At 43.1% G+C, this 22454-nt stretch overlaps 1 protein-coding gene across 1 annotated transcript in view; it reads right to left on the bottom strand.

Moving 5' to 3' along the window:
• Window positions 1–2249: 2249 nt before the first annotated feature.
• The window catches only part of MAB21L3 (mab-21 like 3), a 117607-nt gene continuing 97402 nt past the window's right edge, over window positions 2250–22454 (bottom strand). The window contains exons 6-7 of the mRNA XM_078655881.1: window positions 4752–4946; window positions 2250–2483 (exon numbers count right to left, since the gene is read on the bottom strand). Of these exons, the coding sequence (XP_078512007.1) occupies window positions 2250–2483; window positions 4752–4946 (429 nt within the window). The remainder of the gene's footprint in view (window positions 2484–4751; window positions 4947–22454) is intronic.

The raw sequence follows: 22454 nt of genomic DNA, 5'->3' as shown, positions 1-22454 counted from the left end.
TGCTATTGCCATTTAAAGGTTTCTGGAGGTGCATCTTCTGGGTCTGCCCGGCTCCCAGTGACTAAAGCTTAATGTTGCACTTGGTCCTTCTGAAGCTCCTGAACGCATATTTGGAGGTCTGCAAAGGTGGACAGCGGGTCCTCTCAGTAAAAGGTTTGAAGAGGTCGTATGGTGATTCTTTTGAAAGTGTATTCATTTGATGTGATTTTGGGAAGTTGTTCAACAGCAGATAAAACTTAAAGTCTCTTCTAATTGTCTGAATGTTTTTTGTGGTTTGCACTGGTGGATGGTTGACTTCCAGGAGATAAAGCATAAGGTCTGCTGCTACTGCACATAAAGTCCTGGCTCTGCACTCGTGCAGGCTCTCAGAACTTCAGGACTGTTGTGGGTACGCGTAGGTTCAGGGTGGCATTATTTGTGGGTCTACAGTGGTGGCCGTTGGTCCAGTACTGAAAGCATATTGTTGTAATATTGCAAGGATCTGTGGTAGTTGAGCGTTGTTCAGAAGTCGGAGGTTAAGGTTAGAGATGGTCGTACTGCAGTTCCTCGATCTGCGGTATTGTGACGGCACAGCAAGTCTGGTGCCTACATTGGTGACTGCAGCTTGTCAGTAGATAGAGCATCAGGCCTAACATCACTGAACTAAGATTTTTGATCGTATGTTTTTGGGGTCTGTAGTTACAGTCCACGGCTCAGCAGTCATTAGAGGTGATCATACAGTTGTTTTGAGAATCTGCAGTGGTAGGCTGTTGGCGGTGGTATGCTGTTGGGGGTGGTATGCTGTTATATCAGCAGTCATTAGAGGTGATTACACTGTTGTTTTGAGAATCTGTGGTGGTAGGCTGTTGGCAGTAGTAGGTTGCTGGCCATGGTAAGGTGTTCAGGGGTGGTAGGCTGTTGGCGGAGGTGGGTTGTTGGCAGTGGTAGGTTGTTGGCAGTAGTAGGCTGTTGGCAGTGGTAGGCTGTTGGCTTAGCAATCATTAGAGGTGATCATACTGTTGTTTTGAGAATCTGTGGTGGTAGGCTATCAGCAGTTGTAGGTTGCTGGCGGTGGTAGGCTGCTTAGGGGTGGTAGGCTCTTATATCAGCAGATATTAGAAGGTGATCATACTGTTGTTTCGAGAATCTGTGGTGGTAAGCTGTTGGCAGTGTTAGGTTGTTGGCGGTGGTAGGTTGTTGGGGGTGGTAGGCTGTTATATCAGCCGACATTAGAGGTAATTATACTGTTGTTTTGAGAATCTGTGGTGGTAGACTATTGGCAGTGGTAGGTAGTTGGCGGTGGTAGGCTGTTCATGGGTGGTAGGCTGTTGGCGGTGGTAGGCTGTTGGCAGTGGTAGGCTGTTGGGGGGTAGTATGCTGATGGCGGTGGTAGGCTGGTTAGGGGTGGTAGACTGTTGGCGGTGATAGGATGTTGGGGTGTTAGGCTGTTGGGGGGTGTTAGGCTGTAGGTGGTGGTAGGCTGTTGGCTCAGCAGTCATGACTTATACTTGGAGGTGATCATACCACATCTCTTGCATCTGTCATGGTAGACTCTGAGTAGTTTGCGCATAAGTCCTGACATAGGCATAGTGGTATTTTTAATGTTCTATTTTTGAGGTCTGCAGTGTTAGCCAGGCTAGAAGTGATTGTACTCTGCAGGAGAAGCTGCCGGCGGTGTTTTTTGCTGTGCTTCTTACTGATAGTCTGATGTTCTAGGTTTGGAGTCTTCAGGGGCGACTAAGAGTTGGAATCTAATGTTAGAGATGTTTGTACTGTACTTGAATCTACAACTGTATACCACAGACAGTCGATGCCTAAAGGTTGGAGGGCATCATACGAATGATGATGAGTTTGCGGTGGTGCACAGTTTAAGTGGGAGGTGATTGTACTGACATTTGCGGCACGGCGTGGTGGAGTTTGCGGATCTCAATAGGTAGATCTGAAGACCTAGCATTGTCATCTTTGATTGTGGGACCATCTTTTGAAGGTCGTCCGTGTTGAATTGTGTTGAGTTTGCCGCCGCCTCTCGTCACATAAGGTTCATTTCTGAGGTAGCAACACTGAGGTTTTGGGTGTCACATTCTACAACCTGCAATGTTAGATTTCAGTGTGTTCGACCTAATGACGATGCTGATGGCCGTGGTACCCACCTCTAGAGGTCAACGGCAGCATGACGTCCCACTGGCTTGCAGCATGGATAGACTAACTGGCCAGAGTCACAGTGATGTTGTCGCAACAATATTTTAAGGAAGGAGTGGACCTGATGACACTCATCGGATGTATTTTGCCGGGTTCTTTATGAATTCGTCCATCTTGGGGACCATGTGGTCCAAGTCTGTGGTGTTTGTGTACTTCAGCAAGTTGGTGCCCCTGACAAAGTAGTGCTTCAGGAAGTGTTGGCTCACACACTTACGCAGCTTCACGAACAAGCGCAGGAAGCACTTCTTGAAGTTCTTCCAGTCCTTCGAACGTGGGTACTTCTCGCAGGACCAAAGCAGCAGCGTCTGCAGGAGACAAGAAGGAAACACATTTTAGGGGGGAGTGAATCTGACTCCTCTCAGTTTAAGATACTCATATGGATGAGCAATGATGGAATATCTGAACATGTCTAGTCTGCCCAATGTTAGCTCAGCAGCCTACATGAATGTATAAATCACTGTGGCTAACTGTACAACACATGATGGCCGTCGCAGGTATGGGGCTAGTTCAATGTCCACCACGTTCTTGGAAGGAGTTGGTACGGTCAGCCTGATCCAGCCAACAAAGGCAGGAGGAAGCAGTCAGATAAACAGGGAGGAGGCGGAGCGGTGCAGCAGCACAGGAGAGCTTGGCCTGCCCGGGGTCTCGGGGCCACATCCGCCTTAGACACAGGATCTTCCCTGGGGATATAAAATGGATGACTAGCTGTGGGAAGTGACAGGGTGGAATCAAGCCTACTAGCCTTGTTCTCTAGGATGCTGACATTTTCAAAACTTCAAGAGCATATTTATGAGGGCTTTGTGTCATGCTTGCACCACGCAACATGTTACATGCACAACACAAACTTCTCAGTCATATTTATGAAGCCGCGCAGAGCCACTTGGCGTGGTTTTGAATGGCTTCACAAATATGCAAGGGAGACGTTCCTTGGTGGTTTTGGTGGGTGTTTAAATGCAAATCCCATGTTTTTTTACACAGTCCCAGATTTACAAAAGCTGATAAACCTTGGGTGGGATGCGCCAAAAGATTCGCCTCCCAGGAGAGGCGTAAAGAGGAGAAATAACTTTGTTTCTCCTCTTTCTTTCCTCTTTCTATGTGTAGTGGATCCTGCAGCTGATATAGAAAGAGGAAAACGCCTCTATGGATTGTTTTTGTGCAGGAAGGTGCACCTTCCTACACAAAAACATTTATAAACAACACAGGCTCCCTTGCACCATGGTGCAAGGGAGCCTGCGATGGCGCTCGGCTGCTGAAACAGAGCAAGTGCAGGTGGAACGGACAAAAATGTACCATATTGGATAAATACAGCGCATTCCTGCCATTTCCCTGATACCCATGGCAGCGCAGCGAGGTAACTTGCTGCGCTGCCCTGCGCCACAATTCCCGTAAATATGGCCCCAGGTATCTTAATGACGTCAGTGGTTGAAGCAATCTCTTCTGTGGGCACCGTGGAGAACCCGGCCTCTGGGCACATCTGAGCATGTCGAGCCGATGCCTTCAAGCTGGGTGGGATTCTTATAGGATGCACACTACACCACCAGCCCTTCACATAGGAACAAACAGGGGCAAGGGAAAGAGATGGCAGTTTGTGTGTGGTCATTTCCCCGAGAGGAGGCATGAAACCAAACAGCAGGGGCTAGCTCAGCCTCTTTCATCTTAGGGGGTCTGCAGGCTGCAACAATATGTCCAGAGTTAAGGGACCCTGTGACAGAGGGCCACAGGAGTTCCAAGTGTGATGAGCCCTTGTGTCTGTCTGTATCCTGTAGAGGGTCTGGTTCTGGGCACTCACCTCCTGGTACAGGCACCTCTTTTTCTGTTGTGGTTTGGTGCGCGACATCCAGTCGTCACTCACCTGGCTTTTTAACTTTTTAATTTGATTGGTTACGTGGTGAACTTGAGTTTGAATGTTTGTGCTTGGTAATGTAAATATACATGGTTATAATTACTTTAAAACGTTGGTTTTACGGTGACTTCTTCTGACCCAGGTGATGGGGTCTAGACAGGCGCCAGTATACACAGAATGGGACAGTGTCCATGAGGGCATTCATGGTAATGGATTAACCCCTTCCCTGAGGGGCACATTCCCCTGCTGTGCTGGGGGGAGAGAGGGCACGCACAGCGCCCCCCTGCTCATGACAAGCTCAGCTCGTCATGAGCCACGGTGGTCGTGTGCTCACCCGTTTCTTTAGAACACTCGCACAGCAGGAGAATTTGCCCCGCGTGCGAGCGTTCTAGCGGTCATGATGAGCCGAACTCGTCGTGAGCACCTGAGCACCGCTCGTCATGAGCATGGAAGGTGCTAACTCCAAGTGCGATAGTCAGATGACAGGTATGGATTGAGTACAATGTCACATGTGACAGTGGATTCCAGCCAGCAGGTAAGACACCGGTCCAAATTAACACTGCCGATTGGGGACCATTTAGCAGGGACATGGCTGGACAATCTCAAACATGTGATTCTGACTAACCCCCTCTAGTTCAAACCGGCGCTTTGCATGCTCCCTTAATTACCCCGCCCCCCACACACATCCCTGGTACCCACACGCCCTAAAATCAAGGTGCCTCCCACTTACCTGGATGTGGTAGGCAGTGATGACCGGCTTGCAGCCAGGGCACCAGAAGTCCTCCTTCAGCTGGCGAATGACCCGGAAGCACTTGAGCCGACAGCCCCCATCCTCATCGATGCCCTCCAAGAGCACCCGCTCCGCCCGCATGAAGGACAGCTGCCAGTGGTAGTTGGAGCGGGCCATCAGGTTAAAGCCGAAGGACTGCACGGGGAGAGAAAGATCACCACTGAGAGGGGAACGAGTAAATAAAACCTGAGCCCTCTCAGGTACGTGACACAAGGGGTAAATAAAACCTCAGCCCTCTCAGGGTCGTGACACAAGGGGTAAATAAAACCTCAGCCCTCCTAGGGTCGTGACACAAGGGGTAAATACAACCTCAGCCCTCCTAGGGTCGTGACACAAGGGGTAAACAAAACATCAGCCCTCTGAGGGTCGTGACACAAGGGGTAAATAAAACCTCAAATCTTTCAGGGACTTGACACTGGGCAAATAAAACCTCAGCACTCTCAGGGACATGCCACTAGGGGTAAATAAAACCTCAGCCCTCTCAGGGATGTGCCACAAGGGGTAAATAAAACCTGAGCCCTCTCATTGACGTGCCACAAGGGGTAAATAAAACCTCAGCCTTCTCAGGAACGTGCCACAAGGGGTAAATAAAACCTGAGTCCTTTCAGGGACGTGACAAAAGGGTTAAATAAAATCCCAGCCATCTCAGGAATGCAACAGAAGAGGGGCGTGGCTTCGATGCTGGCGCAAGATGGCAGCATTTTTTTAGTTCCGGAACGAGAGAGGAGCTTTTTAGTTTCTATGGCCTCTCCATTGCTGTACCAGCTAATTCTGGATGCGGTCCTCAGCTCCGTATTGTCGGCGACGAGTCCGCATTTAGTTTTGCGACATTCAGGTGCAGTTTGTGATTCTAAATTCTCCTCATCTAGTTGCGTCGCTCGCAATAATTCAATATATATTTTGTTCTCTGCTCCTTCACTTTGACAGTTTTTTTGCATCACTGAACTAGTGTTTTCTTTACACACAGCTTTGTTCTGGCTAATGCAGCTGTGATTTGTTGCCCTCTAACCGTTTGATGTCACCTCAGTGAAGGAGTAATTCCCAAACATGCTTTCCCACAAGTGACTGGGTCTGCTTCTTTCATGTTCAATTTGTTGGAAGTCCACTGTGGTCCATTCTCTGTGATGTCTAGGAGCTCTTGAAAAATGTGTCAACACTATGCTGTCAGTCTCCTCTCTAGTGTATATGCCGGATTTGTTCCTCTCAAATCCTTATGTGGCATCCAACTCATCAAGCAAGATGACTTGTGATTTGCATACATCTTCCAAAATGTCTTCCTCAGGGAACAAAACCAAAGAGAGCGAAAAATGACCCTCCATCTCCTATTTTATGCTCACAGAATCCTGTCTTAGACTCTATCTTAGATGAGGTTGATGGTCTTCAACCATGTATGAGCACAACTAATGAAAAATTGCAACAAATTGAGGATCGATGGATTGTTATTGAGGGGAAGATGCCGGCGTTAGAACAACGTATGGGGATCTTCAAGATATAACTACCAACATACCTATGTTGGAACAAGAAATCCAAAAGCTTAAACTACACACTGAAGACCTCAAAAATTGAAATAGATGGAACAATCTTTGTCTTCACAGCCTTCCTGAGAACATTGAGGGCTCTGACCTTCTTGAAGTCATTTCTTCTGCACCGCCTGGATCTTAAATCTTCACCGCCTCTCAACTTTCAGAGTGCACAAAGTTTGGGCCATCATCAACCTCATTCAATTAAACCACGTGGCATCATAATCTTCTTTGTGGAATTCACTGACCTGATGCGTGTCCTGAAGGCTGTCAAAGTTAAGTGTCATCTCATTTGGTCTAGCCATAACGTTTTTATTTCACAGGATGTTTCCAACACAACCAATGCTCATTGAAAATAATTCCTTGCTCTTCATCCCCAGATTAGACACTTGAACATTCAATATGGCAATCTACATTCATGCCTTTGTAAAATCACCCATAAAATCACCTGACGTTCTTTTGACGACCCGGCTAAACTGAAAACTTTTCTGCATAGTATTACATATCATAACATGGAGACTAATGCTTGATACTTTCAAATATACTTAAGTTCTCTTATAGTTTATTTTGACTTCTGCTCAGATTATATATGTTTTTATGTCTATGACTAATCTACTTTTTATTTTTGCTTTCTTGTATTTTCTCTTCCTTTTTCTTTGTATGATACTGATATTCTTAATTTTTTAGCATGATATGTCTTACCTCACTCTTTAGCCTCTATGTTTCCCCTTAGTCTGAGACCACTAGTACACTTTTTTCTTTTAGTTTTCTTCTCCTTTGCTGTTCTTGCTTTCGGTATAAACATGCCCTTCACTTACCTTTTTACCATCTCAATTCAGATCTGGATCTTTATCCTTGATCTGTCTTTCATTTCTCTCTTTCCTATTTCTTTTCCCTCATCCCTCTCTCTCTCGTACTTGACTTTGTTCTTTCTTATCTCCCCCTCTCACTATTCTCATTCTTACATGAGTGTTTCTTTATTTGTTTTTTTGTTCTTCACATATCTATCTGCGTATATTATTTTATGGTTGTTAAATTGTGCTTTTTTTGTCTTATTTATTGGTCTTGCAGCCCATTGTGCCTGTTCCAGTATACTTTCCCTCACACCACAACATATTTAATGTTGTCTCTTGGAATGCCCATGGTCTGGGTCATCCTGTAAAGCGTCAAAAGGTACTTTCTCATTTATTTAAAGGTAATACACATGTTGCTTTTTTACAGGAAACACATTGTAATGATATTGAATCACTTAAACTTAAGCGTCAATGGGTTAATCAGGTTATTTTTTCTCCTGCTGTTATTCATTAAGGTGGTGTGCCCATTCTATTAGTCACTGAATATTCAAATGTTATCAACTGAATGTGATACGAATGGACAATGGGTTTTGGTTGACACTATTATATTCCAAAATCAAGTCACCTTTCTCTATATTTATGGCCCTGTTAAATCTAACCCTGAATTTTGGCATAGTATTAAAGTGAAACTTTCCTCTATTTCTAATCCCAATATAATTCTTGCTGGTGATTTTAATGATTGGTTTGATCCCGTTCCCTGATAGAAAGTCTATCACCACCCCCTTTTGTACAGCTAAGTGTAAGTTTAAACCGGACAAGTCTCACAAAGTTTTTCAATCCGCCATTTTTTCTCGTCTATTCTTTGATTTATGGAAAACGTGTAACCCTGATATATGTGAATTTGTTTGTCATTTTAATAATACTTTGTTGTCAGACCAAACCTTGATTTTGGACGCAACTGCTTTTTTTAATGAATTTTTTAAACTAATCAGTCTAAAGATACGTCTGTTCACAATAACTGGGATGCTTTTAAGGCTTCCTTCAGGGACTTCATTATTGCCTACTCAGCCAGAAAGAAAAAAGCATTAAATGCTAAGTACCTCTCAACTCTTCAACATATAAAGGCTCTCGAGCATACCTACTTCACCTCCAAATCCTCTTCGAGGTTATAGGATCTGATTAATGCCAACTCTGCCTTGAGTAATATTGCTATGGATGACGCTTGTAATACCTTCCTGAAAATTAAGTCCAAATAGCATGAAGGCCAAAATAAGGCTGGTAAAATGTTAGCCAATTATTTAAAAATCAAATAGGAATAAAAAACTATTGGACCTATTCGTTGTGAACATAGTAACAAGATTCTGCCCTCTGATTCTGATATTACAAAATGCCTTTCAGTCTTATTATGAACTGTTATATACAGAAAACACAACCCCTTCTGAATGTGTTATCAAATCTTTTTTCCAGGGACTCCCCAACCCTCTCTCCATTCCTGATACTCTAATACCCCTTGAAAAATATATTTTTCTTGAGGAAATTTCTGATGATCTTATGTCTTTAAAAATAGCTAAGGCTCCTGGCACTGACGGTTTTTCCGTCAAACTTCTCTCATTTTGCTCCTCCATTTTTACTCCCAAATTACTTGAACTTTTAAATTATTTTTTGTCTAGCTCTAAAGCCAGTGGATCTTTTCTGGAAACCCTTATTGTCATTATCCTCAGGCAAGATAAAGACTTAAAAAAAATTACCGGCCAATCTCACTAATCAATTCCAATTGTAAAATATTTACAAAAATGTTGGAATCTCATTTGGAGAAAATCATCCCCCTTCTTATTAAACCTGACCAGGCTGGTTTTATTAAGGGCTGGCTTGCATCCGATAATTCCAGAATGTTCTCCAACACTCTTTGCCCTTGGGAAAAAATATTCCTCTCCCCTAGCAGCCTAGTCTCTTGATGCTGAAAAAGCGTTAGATCATATAAGTTGGCAATTTATGTTTTTTACTCTTCGTTGGTTTGGTTTTGGCTGTAAATGTATTTCTTTTGTGAAATTGTTATGTGATGAACCACATGCTTGTGTGTTTGTTAGTGGTCATTCTATTTTAAGCTACATCAAGGCACTAAACAAGGTTGTCACCTCTCCCTGATACTTTTTCGTCTCTGTTTAGAACCCTTTCTAGCATATTAAATGTAACCCCAATATAACTGGTTTTAAATTCAATTCCCAGGAAATCAAAAACTCTGCTTATGCAGATGACAGTCTAATCTATATGTCTAATCCCTCAACTTCCCTGGATCCTTTTTTACTTGTTTTATATTCCAATATCTCTGGTTACAAGCTAAACTTTTCTATAACCGAAACTTTACCGCTAAATTTCTCTTGTTATTGCTTTAGGTTTCACAAGACTAACATTACTTAGTGTCCCCATAAGATCAAATACCTGGGGGCTTTGTTTTCCCCCACCATACCTGATACACCAGCTCATAATTGTACTGCTTTAAAACTTAAACTCCAAAAGTCACTATCTTCTTGGTCTCCTCTATCCTTGTGAGGCTGATTAGACATCATTAAAATGATGATTGTCCCACATGTTCTTTTTATGCTTTCTATGTTATCCTTTAAAATTCCTAAATATTATTTTTCCCAAATCAATTCTATTTGTACAAAATTTCTTTGGAATCACAAACTTGTTAATATTATTTTGTCTAAGCTAACCCGACCAAAGACTGGAAGTGGTGTACTGTGGTAAATAAATAAATAATACCTCTATTTTTGAATGGATAAATGAATAACAGATAGCTCAATAAATAAGAGTCAAGATTCGAGGTAGTAGGAGTTTGCAGGTTTAATACAGCATAAAGGACAGGAACAGGACAACCTGCACGGGCAAGATCTGGGATGAGCGCGCTAACTTTTAATAACAATACACAAACATATATACTAAAACAGTTGCATTACAATGCATACAATAGGCGGAGCAGTGGGTGTGGTCAATAGCAGTCGCGAAAGATAAGGCATAAAAGTGGGTGTAACAGGGCGTATACATAGACATGTGATGCAAACGTAACAGAATATGTCATAAATGGGGCGGAAACATGGAGGGGGCTACCTAAGGAGCCGGGACCTCTAACCTGATGGTGCGCGCAAACTGACAATGACGTGTCACTAGGAGAAGCTGGGGGCTATGAACTCTGTGCTAGGAGCAGAGACTGAAGTCTGGAGAGTCAGGGCGACATGTACCTAAACAGTATCTAGTATCTGATGTTTAGAGAACATGTTGATATAAACTAGAAGTCAGGAGGGGAAAGGCTAACGGACTCTAAGACTGGAGCATGCATTATTCTACATGTAGTGCGTTATGAAGAATATTAAATGACCATTAAATGCAGTATTTCTCTTACATGGAGACGTAAAGGCTAGACAATGACGGAAACTATTGATGCAATTCAGTAGCTTAGGAATGCAGATAAGGAGGGCTGGACTGATAACTAGAATCATAACATACTCTTGGCAGACTCGTAGGCAGAGCCAGGCTGAGCCGGGCACTGTGAGGCAGGAAGTAAGTGAAGGGTCGAGGATACGGGTGGGGGCTGTATCGCTCCTCAGCGAGGGCTCAGGAGACAGGAGCTGAATCTGGTGTCCGGGCCCTTTTGAGGCCTAGAAACGGGGACTTTACAATGAAATAACGTGCACACTGAAAAACGTGGCAACGCAACTTTACATAGGCCTAATACTCGTAGCTTTCACGAGAACTGGAAACTAGCATACTAGAGATGGACACAACTGTAATTGCGTCTTTAATCAAACATGGGGGATACATATGCATATTAATCATGCACACATAACATAAGATGGAGGACACGTAGGGACACAGAACATGGCAAAATTTACTTTTCCACATTCCCTCCTTGTCACTACGTTTCCATCAGGAAACATCAATATTCATGATACCATCTATCATTTCATACAGTATCATTTGCTCGTCTCGAATTGTCTTGGGACTGGATTTAGAACGGGACTTGGGACTAGGAATACAAGAGGTAGCACAAATGCCGCAAATCGCAGGGCCACATTGTAAACAGAGGCAGCAACTGAATATGATCGCTATTGCAATACCCAGAAATGATAATACTTTCCATCCCCAGGCGGAAATTATATTCCAGAACCAACCGGACCATGTCCAGGTGCCTGGATCTTGGTGTAACATATGGGCAATTTTATGGAGTCTGGTTATAGCTGAATAAACAGACGGCGCGTTATTAGGAATGAAAATGCAGCAACTAGATCCGATGACTCTACATGCTCCTCCTCTATCGGCCAGTATGACGTCAAGAACGAGACGATTCTGGAGCACGACAAATCTCATAGCAGATTGCTCTTCGGTTAAGTTACCTAGGGCAGAGGCAGTCTCATTCACTACTGCTTCAAGGGTTCTTGTTAACCTACGGATTAACTTACTATTCTGGACAGGTCCTATAAAGAAGAAGAAACCTTTATTGAAATCTGTATACTGTTCTAGAGCAGTTTCAGTATAATCGACAATTGGGGACTCGATCTCCCTTTTATGTCTAATGTGTACTAGATGTGTGTTTCTATGATAATCAGATGGGGCTAGGAAAACAGGTGGCAGTAGGAAGGCAATGTAACAGGTACCCTCCCAATCGAGGGGCAGACGAACATATGCGGTCTGACCACAAACAAAATAAGAATGACGTGAAGCTTTGAAAATAGATTTCCCACTGTCACTATACTTGACAATAGTAGTACAATCACTATGGCCTACATGTATGGAACCATTATTTCTGACACATAATTCACCTTTGACTGGTAATACTGATATAGCAGGTAAGTCTGGAGTAGAATCAGACTGGACATTCAGGACCATAAAATTCGAAGAATAATTACCTAAATTATAAACTTCATTTTCTAGATCTAACCCTGTTCTGTGGGGAAGACCTTGCTTGTCTGGAAAACATGTACTGTTAAGTAGGGACATATCATTTGAGGATGACGTTAACGTGGACCATGCTCCACACGAACCATTATGTGAAAATGGATAAGGAAAGAGTGGCAGAACTCCCTTCGGTGTCTGGAAAGGGGGGAGTCGACCACACACCCAACAATTAGTGGCATTGCTGGTCTGGTGTGAATAATGTAACATGCGGATAAAGGAATTATTTCGCATAGCAAGACGATAAGAGAGTTCATGAGGAGGCAGATCACTAAACGTGTGCTCTACTGTAACATTAGCAGACTTATTTACATGAGAAACTGAAAAACACAAATAAAATGCATAACTGGTGCAGGAAATCATAATGCTGAAATATAACAGAAAACATAAAATAATAGTGCAATTTTTAGAGTTCTCACTAACTCTCTCTCTGTGGGGGTCTATTATATACATGTCAGAAACCGGTCTAACCGTTTCACCTAGGGGAGGACTTAGACAATCAAACTGGCTGACTTATTTTACTAGACCTTAATTTAAGCTTATACTCCTGCTGCGGAGTTTTCTCTAACGGGGAGGAATCTGTAGCATTGTCTTTTGCGGGACAGTCCTTAAGAATAGTACTTTGGCAATCTTTAATATCCTCGGAAATGTTCTTTGAAACAGGTTTCAGTCCATAAAACTTCTTTATATGCGACAGATGCACCCAGCCTTTTCTCCCCTCCAACTTCACGGCTGTACGGGTGGTTAGGAGGACCAGTCGGGGTTCCTTCCAGCGAGGCTCCAGCGGACTTGAACGATCAAAGTTCCTCACAAGAACCATGCATCCGGGAACGATTTCATGCGGTGCCACCTCGGTATTGTCTGGAAATGCGGCGGCAACCTGTGAACGACAAGAGTGTAGGGCAGACATCAAGGAAGCTAGGTAATCTGTCAGCATATTACTTGAAACATCGGTAATACTTCGGGGTCTAGGTGTACCCCACATATTAGGGGGGCGGCCGAATACGACCTCGTACGGGGACAGACCTGATCTGGAATGTGCGACCATGCGCATATAAAACAAAGCGACTGGCAGAGCTACTAGCCAGTCCACACCTTTCTCTTTACATACTTTTGCAATGCGGATTTTCAGGGTCTGATTATGTCTCTCTACGAGACCGGCTGCTTCAGGATGGCGTACACAATGGAACTTCCACTGGTACCCTAACAAAAGGGAAATATGTTTCATGAGCTCAGATGAGAATGGCTGGCCGTTGTCAGAATACACGACCCTTGGGAGTCCATAACGGGGGAAGAATTCACGAACCAACTGCTTGGCAGTGGTCGCGGCTGTGTAATCTGGGACTGGATATGCCTCTGTCCACCTGGACAAAGCGCATACAACTACAAGGACATACTTGAAACCTCGACATCGCTCCATCTGAATATAATCCATTTGGAGGACTTCAAAAGGGTGGTCAGGGGGCTGGAATCCACCTTGTTCCACCGGGACACTTTTACCTGGATTGAACTGGCAACATATCATACAGGTACGGACTTTCTGCTTGGCTGCAGCTCGTAAATGCTTGTTGAACCAAATGTTCTGGATACTATCTAACATAGCTTTTTCTCCTAAATGTGCTGGACTATGTGCGGTATTGATAATGACTTGAACCATAGAGTCGGGGAGAAACCATGTGGCTTTTCCCTTCGTTACCCATCCCTGATCTGTCTGGACCCCTCCTTGTTCGGACCATTTCTTGATTACATCGGGAGTAGCATGTAACTGGATATCTATGACATCTTGAGTAGGGTCCTTAACTGTCATACAGGTAGTTGGATCTGGAGTGTGTGTCGGTGTCTGACTAACTGGAATGTCTGGTGTCTGTGCTGTAAGCTTGGCTGTGCGATCTGCTAGATCATTACCTTGGGAAATAGTGTCAGTAACTTTCGTATGTGCTTTGCACTTCATGATAGCAATGGATGTCGGTAAGTGTATGGCATCTAACAGAGCCTGAATAAGGAGACCATGCTGAATCTTGGTTCCATGAGAAGTCATGAAACCTCTCTCCTGCCAGAGCACTCCAAAGTTGTGTACGACTCCGAATGCGTAGCGTGAATCTGTGTAAATGTTAACTTTCAGGTTCTTAGCGTGTATGCAGGCTTGTGTCAGAGCAACTAGCTCTGCTGCTTGAGCGGACAGAGTGTCAATACGATGTGTTTCAATAACTTCAGTGTCTGTAGTCACTGCATACGCGGCTACTAGATCTCCTGTACTTGTTCTCATACATGAACCATCCACATAAAGTGTCAGGTCGGGATCTGATAATGGAATATCTGTCAGATCTTGTCTTGGCTTTGTCATAGTATTAACAACTTCCACACAGTCGTGTGTGGCAGGATTTGAAGTAACTGACGGTAACAGTGTAGCAGGATTTAGAACGTTGCAGCGTCTGATTTCTATGTGTGGCTGGAACAGTGTCAGTTCATAACCTGTTAAACGTGCAATTGTCAAGTGCTGAGTCTGTGTTCGGTTTAAAAGAACTTCCACGGAGTGTGGGACTTGTACTGTCAAGGAATGTCCTAATACTATGGAATCACTTTGTCTGATAGCTAGTGCTGTGGCTGCAACTGACTTGAGGCACGCAGGCAGAGCCTGGGCTACAGGATCTAATGTGCTTGAAAAATAAGCACAAGGCTTGTATTGTCCTGCTTGATCTTGTGTAAGAACAGATAATGCTGTACCTTCACGTTCAGTGACGAAAAGTGTAAAAGGCTTACTGTAGTTCGGTGTTGCTAGAACTGGAGCTTGACATAGAGCTTTCTTTAATTCATTAAAACTAAGTGTATGTTCAGATGTCCAAGGGAGGACAGTCGATACGGCTGCCTCCTGTGTCGTTAACTGTATCAGTGGCTTGGCTAGAAATGCATACTGAGGAATCCATTGTCTGCAATAAGAAGTAAGGCCGATAAAAGCACGTACCTCCTTCTGGGTCTTGGGCTGAGGAAGACTCGCTATTAACTGGATACGGTCAGGTGTCAACTGCCTACCCCTCTTGGACAGTAAGTGGCCTAAATAGATCACTTGCTGGACACAGAATTGAAGCTTTGAGGGGGACACCTTGTGCCCCATCTCGGCTAAGAAATACAAGACTGTAAGGGATGCTCGCTCGCAAGCACGTTCAGAACGGGCTGTGATCAGTAGATCATCGACATACTGGAGCAGGGCGGTGTCAGTTGGCATGTGAATGTTGTCTAGTTGTCTCTTAAGTGCTTGACTGTAAATACTTGGACTTTCTGTGAAACCTTGAGGAGCTCGTGTGAACATATAGCTCCTTCCATTTAAACAAAATCCGAAAAGAAACTGGCTGTCTGGATGAATGGGGACACTGAAAAACGCGTTCTTGAGGTCTATGACTGTGAAAAATGACGCTTCTGAATCAATGGCTGTCAATAGGGAGGAAATGTCTGGGACAACTGGGTACTGGGGAATAATACATTTATTAAGCTCTTGGAGATCAATCACTAATCGATATACTGGGGGTGCATTCGGATCAGTACGTTTCATGACTGGAATGATCGGAGAATTACATACATTGGAGTCAGTTTCTACAACTACTCCTTGAGCCATGAGCTCATCAATAATTTTGGATAAGGCTGCTACAGCCTCAGGTGGCAATCTGTACTGTCTGATTCGTGGTAACACTACACCTGGCTTGAGAGTCACACGATGGGGTGTGATTTGCATATAACCAACATCAGTTGGACCTTGAGCCCATAGATGCTGCGGAACATTAGACAATCTCGGATCAAAATCTCGTAATACATAGTGACCCTTGAAGTCACGTAAGAACAGACGTATTCCCTCGGGGGAGCAGCAAATAACTGCACCTAATTCTTTCAGTGTTTTAATGCCTAACAAATTTTCTGGACAGGACTTCGTAAGTAACAGATCAGTAGTTCGGGACAATGGACCTACTTCTAGAGTAACTGGCTTAGATATCTCGTTTATAATAGGCTTTCCTGAAAATCCAAGGGAAACATTTCTAGAGCCTGAGAGCGGAGCCCCTGGAACTTCGGCGTGACTGATGGTGGTCCTACTTGCCCCTGTATCAATCAAAAACTTTCTGTCTTTCCCTAATACTTGACTGTGAACATAGGGGCCTTCTTGATCTACCGGAATCTCGATGAGAGGCAAGCCTACCTCCCTCTCTAGGCTGTTTCATGAATATGGCTGATACTCTGGATACTCGGACTGTGCATACTGGTACATCTGCTGTGTAACATGCTGTGTTGCAGCAATAGGCTGCGGTGCTGGAACTGTCTGTTGTGCATTCGGTGGCTGAGGAATCTGTGAAATTTGTTCTTGTCTAGGCGGACGTGGTCTTTCTTTAGTCTTACCGGTAGCTATATTGTGTTTCAGAACTGCACACTCGTTTATAAAATGACCTGGCTGTTTACAATAATTGCAGGTCCCTTTAACGGGAACTGCAGGATGACTGGCTTGATTCGTACCCCTCTTCTGACTGTCTTGTGGAACAGATTGTGCAACTAGCACTTTCATTTTCGTGTCTTTCATACGTTTTCTCTCATGATCTTGTTCTTCTCTGATTCTATTCTGGTGATATTGAAGCATCTGTAACATCTGGGACGGGGTGTTAGCTTGCCAGGTACTTTCGACTTTCAAAACTCTTAACTTGTGGACTTGAATTCTCGACTAGTTTAGTAACGAAAAGATGAGGGTATGACTCGCTACTTGTCTTGAGGCCACTGTTGATACTAAAGCATTTCTCAAATCTAGAATAAAAATCACTAGTGTCTTCATCTTGTTTCTGTTTACAGGCTGAGATTGCATCCCAGTTGTAGTGTAGCTCCTATTTTCCCAATAGGCTCTGCGCATTGGAATAGTACCTACAGCAGTAAAGGCCTAGACCAGACGTTAACTAGGTCTACTACTGTCGATACTAGACTTAATTTTTGGGTTTGCCAGCTAAGCTCAGAGTTCGCTAGAAACTTTCTCGAATGTTCAAGAGAGAATTACCTCCCCTGATTAGACAAGAAGGGATTTAGTTTCTGACAACCATAGAACATGACAACTTTGCTCTCCCCTAATCAAGAGTCAATCTCCAGAGTCGTGTGAGCACAAGGCAATTATTTTACTCAGTCAGTACGTGCATTCTTAGTCTCATCAGAATGTAGAGAAAAGGAAGAGACGGGCGTGTTCAATAAAAAGGTGTTATTTATTGATCAGTCTCTTTTCTCGTACAAGAGAAATGGATCGATATTATTGCAATACTTATAGTTAAGTAAAGTGCATACATTAAAAGCAATAGTATAAAATAATACTGTAAAAACATTGATATGGTTTCTGAGCCATATGATGTTTTAAAATGATTAAAATATATTTACATACACATATACATTTGACTAAACGTACTCAACTGGTGTTTCTAAATACGCCTACCCCGGGTACCTGACCTAAGTCTAATGCGTGGGCGGGAATAGAAAGTTACAGTTTAAGTTAAGTTTGTTTTTGCCAAGTGAATAACTAAAGAATTCTCTGTGAGGGGTTATTCAGTTCTGTACCTGGAAGTTTGGATGAATGAGGAATGGTATCTCTTTCTCTGCTCTCGATATTCCAGGCTGCCTGCGAGGGCTACCCGGAAGCGCCGGTGCTGGGTGCTGGGTCTCTCGGCTTGAGATAGCAGCGCGTCTCTCAGCGCGTCAGGAAGGCGGGGCTGCTGCCTGCGGGGTCTGCTTCTGCTCTCGGCTTCGGCAAGTATGGCTGCTTCGTCTTGTCACCACGCGTGTGTTTGCATAGGGCAAGGTCGGCAATATTTATACCTTAAAGGTGCCGGGATTGACGTAAGGATGGACATAGGTACGTCAATAAAGATGTCATACGACTTGCTCGTTAGCACATTCTTTTGCAAAAGTTCTCTGTGAAATCAAAACAATGGCCGCACGGATTGTCCAGGTTGTCATAGGTTTGATTTGTTATGAGAACGTCGTATGCCTTATCAGGGGCTGGAGGAATGTCGCTTGTCTAATTAGATCTCAAGCGTTATGACCTAATCAGATAACACGTTCCTGTGCCGTAGTGTGACTGCGTCAGATAACGGTATCTGCATCATGGGGGCTTTCTTGCCTCATGGGCTGACTGTTAGTTAACTAGCTAGTTAGTTTAACCAGAATAGGGTCAGGAATAGGGGGATCGATTCAGAACCTATAGAAATACACGACACCCACTCCACGCTAACTATGGTCATAATTACTAATCTATGCATAGTATAACATAGTACAACATACTATAGAGTATAGTGTATACCTTACCACCCCAAAATACATAAATGCATTTTGAAATTTTCAAATATACTGAAAAATTGCAGTCATATATATTGTATGCACTTAAGCTATGAATTAAATGCAAAAGTAAGCACGCATTTTATGCATTATTGCTTGTTGGTATATGAGAAATACACATGAAATGGCTCTTAATATGGCTATACAGAAAGAAAAGTCGAAACCATTTCATCACATAATATATTTTGTGAACATACCAGCGGGCAGCTAAAGTCTATAAAGTATCTAAAAATAGAAATCTTAGTTCTCTAGGAATAGTTTCTTACTTTAAGCAGAAGATCAGTGTCCCGGAAAAAAAATATATAGAAAAATATTTTAGGGGCTTTCTGAAAAAATTGCTGTCCGTGAACTGGATTGTAATTGTTCATGTGACTTTATTTTTAAAGTTGAAGGCCGAATTCAGGGAACGCCGTGTGCGAGTTTACTCAAAAGTCTCTATTTCTGTTCTGGAGAGAACATCATATCATTCAGGCTTTCGAAAAAACTGTCAACAGCTTCATGGGAAAGTTCCTCTAAGTCGGAAATAGGGGTAACCATGCATTCGTGCGCATGATTGTCTCCATTGACATTCTGATTTGCATTGCTGACAGAAGGTCGTACCTGTTCGATGCTGCTTTCATCTTGAACTTCACTACCCTTCAATCGCAGTGGTGAAGATTCCAGGAATGCCGTCATCAGAATTGGCAGCCTTTGAGGGCAGCACAGAGCGTGAACCTTGGTAGGGACCAGCAATGTATCTGCATCCACCGGCGCATCCGATTGTAGCGTCAGACAGGTGTCTAACACGCATTCTTCTCCGCATAGCAGACACCTTAGTACAGGTAAAACACACCTTTGCCACATTGGTCGAAATGATAGAAACCAAGTCATGTTTAGGTCTCTAAGCCGGGAGAGTCCCAGGATTTTTGATATCCGGTCCCGGTATCCAATGGCTAGGATCGTATCTTCCATTGTCGCGAGAGTTTGATCTGTGACATGGGTTGCCATAACGAAAAATAAGGACTAGGAATAGGATTCCTGCAATTAGTCCCAGGATCAGGGGAAGTCTGCCAAAAATCGAATGGACGAAATCTGGAAAAATACCCAGTATGGCTTTGAATGGTGGTAATGCCATCGAAAATACTGTCTTAAATACCTTTGAGACCCCTGTGGTATCAGAAATATTTAAGATTTCGCTCAGGATTTCCGCGAAATGTACGGGGGAATTGGTTGATAATAATGTATGTATCTCTGCAGTCGTCCTTGCGACTTGTAGATCATACGTTTCTTTTGATGACGTGAGCCTTGTAGGCGTCTGAAGAAGCACTGTTTTCATTCTGCTTAAAGTGTCTATTCGAATAGAAGTAATTTTCAAACTGGGCCATGCCCTCGCCTCCCTGTCTGGAAAGGAGCTGGGGAACAAAGAACGTCCACAGCACTTGACCTTCGCCGTCGTAGTGACGAGATAAGGAGTCCCGGGCATAAGACTACAACATCTGCGGTCTACAATAAGAATGTAACTCCCATTATAGAGTCTTTGAAAGAATGGTTCTATTTCAGTTGCAGGTGCGCCTTGCTGGTGACATGAAAGGTTGTATGAATTCCCTTCACAGGCTCCATGCAAACTAATTCCGTTACACAGAAGCGTGCCGCTTAGTGACATAGCACAATTGTTGCCACTAAGAAACACTTTCTGTCCTTTTTTACTGACACATGCATGTGAATAGGGCAGGTTCCATGTTGTTTTAAGGTACCCCTTTCCCAATTTCTCGTACATGCCAGCCTGTATATATTTTTGGCAGTATTGAAACCTGAAGGTTGAGATTGGAATATTTATGATTCCGTGGATTATCCATTCACTGACAGGTCGTTCTGACATTGTCATTGGTAATCTTTCAAGTTTTTCAATGCTCAAGATTGTATAATCAGCACCCTTCTGCGCCATACCGATATGTCTATCAGTAAGGTTAAAGATTTGGAATAGTGACGTTGTGTTGATTAAACGCCAAGGCACATAGCCTGAACGCAGATTTTGTAACGTCCAGCCAAGCTGTACAATAGAACGCAATTGTGACTGACCATGTTGTAATAACAGTAAGTCTTGCGATAATATATCGATTGCTGAAGACACAATGCTGTCCAATGAAAAAATTCTGGAGGACAGAGTCATTAACCCATTGTCCACTACAGAAAGTGATTTTTCCAAATTAATACGATCAATTTCACGTATTCTCTCTGCTGTTTCAATTTGAGTAACCTTCCAGGCCTCATTGTATGCTGCATATACAGAGGCTGCTATGAAACGCTTTTGACGCTGTTTGCGTGGTCCCAGTATGAAATCACGCAAGTCTGCACCATCAGTAAGTAGAGTTAGGTGTTGCTTAATTTCAGGCAGTGTGGAAGTCTGTAGCCATTGAAGGCATAATTTGCCCACACTGTAGGTTGTTATTATCCCTGGGTGATGTCTTTGAGGATATCTAGGGTCTGGCCTGGTCATTTTGAAACCCTGTGTTTTATTCAGGAATCTATCTTGACAGTGATTTGTATCTGTGGGCCAGATTAACCATTGTTTCCAATCAGGATGTGTTCTGTTTTGGTTAAGTATATGGTTTATGTCTATTTCTTCATCTGTATCAGAGTTATTGCTAAACATTGTTGGCTTTGGAATAGACAGGTTATTTAAATCTTTGATTTTGGCTAAGCCAAGACAGGTGGTTTGTTGAACAGTGTCATTTAAAAATATCATTTGTTCTGGGATCATGCAGGCTCTAAACAAAGCTTCTAAACCCTGTACTTGCCATTCTTTTGTACCCCAAACACTTTTCAAATCAACATTTTTGTCCCAATAATCAAATCCAAAAGTATTCATCTTTTCAAAGAATGAATCTGAATATATCAATTTTGTGTTGGTTATCATGGTTTTCATCCCTGTCTTGTTTGACAATTTATAATAAAATGTTTCAGCATTACTTGTGTTAAAACCTGAAAAATATGAATATTTGCCATACACGGTTCTAGAGCTCCCTTTTGGAGGTGTTGCACAATGTTCCCATTGATTATAATGTAAAACATTTCTAGGTTGTGCAGATTTATGCAAGAAATGGTTACCATAATGGTTATAGTAATACATACTATCATAATTTGTAGAACCTTGCAAATAATCATGTTTTGTAAATTTAGCAGACATTACTAAGTCAGACATCATATTGTTTATACTTTCAAAGTCCCAATCATCAGCAAATGAGTTTGGTTTTGCAAAGTCACTCAAGGAGATCTTGATTTGGTGTGGGTACTTAAGGATCTCGACAGGACCATAAATTTCATAGTCAGTGTTGTCCCAGGCTACCCCACCAGGTATCGGAATTGCTGTGAAGTTGGCTGAAGAAAGTTCTGAAGAAAGTTCTCTTTTCTCGATGTGTGAAGATGTCTGTGGTTTGAGGACCAAGTTGATGTTCTGACTTGCTGTGTCCATTTTAGCATATTTTCCCTCAATGAAGCGTCCCAAAGTAAATACCATGATGAGCCAAAGTATGAGGATAAATGCACCAAAACCCACCCAAAATTCAATCCATGGAGAAACCAGATATGTTTCTTTCAGTTGTTTCAAAAGTTCCTTCGCTTTGTCTTTAAAGGATTTTGATGATGGCTGTGTCTTTGATTCACTGAAGCCGTCAGAGGAATCATCGAAGTTGATGAAGTAACCGGATGCAGTTCTGTCAATTGTTCCAATTGGTTCAGGATTTTAGTTTTTTGCATTTTCACTTGGTACTTCAGTATAGATTGGTGTGTCTCTGCTAAATGTTTTTATTTGGGTTTTCAGAGGTCTTAGTTCTATTGCATTGTTGCATAGTCCTTGTTGTTCTTCTTTAGGCGTTTCGAATGTGATGAGCCTCTTTGTTAGGACCTCTGTACTGGTAGCAAACCTTGGTGTTCTGCTACTTATTGGGAGTCCACTTGGCCTACTGTTTGTTATCGGCCACATGTTGTGGTTTTACCAGGTCGATGGATACAACTCGGTTCTCCTTTTTTCCAGCAAGTGGCGGTAGTACAACTGATCT

Source organism: Lissotriton helveticus, chromosome 8 (genome assembly GCF_964261635.1).
Source record: "Lissotriton helveticus chromosome 8, aLisHel1.1, whole genome shotgun sequence".
Classification (NCBI taxonomy): domain Eukaryota; kingdom Metazoa; phylum Chordata; class Amphibia; order Caudata; family Salamandridae; genus Lissotriton; species Lissotriton helveticus.
Note: the sequence above shows the minus strand (reverse complement) of the source record. Positions and strands in the feature narration are given on the sequence as shown.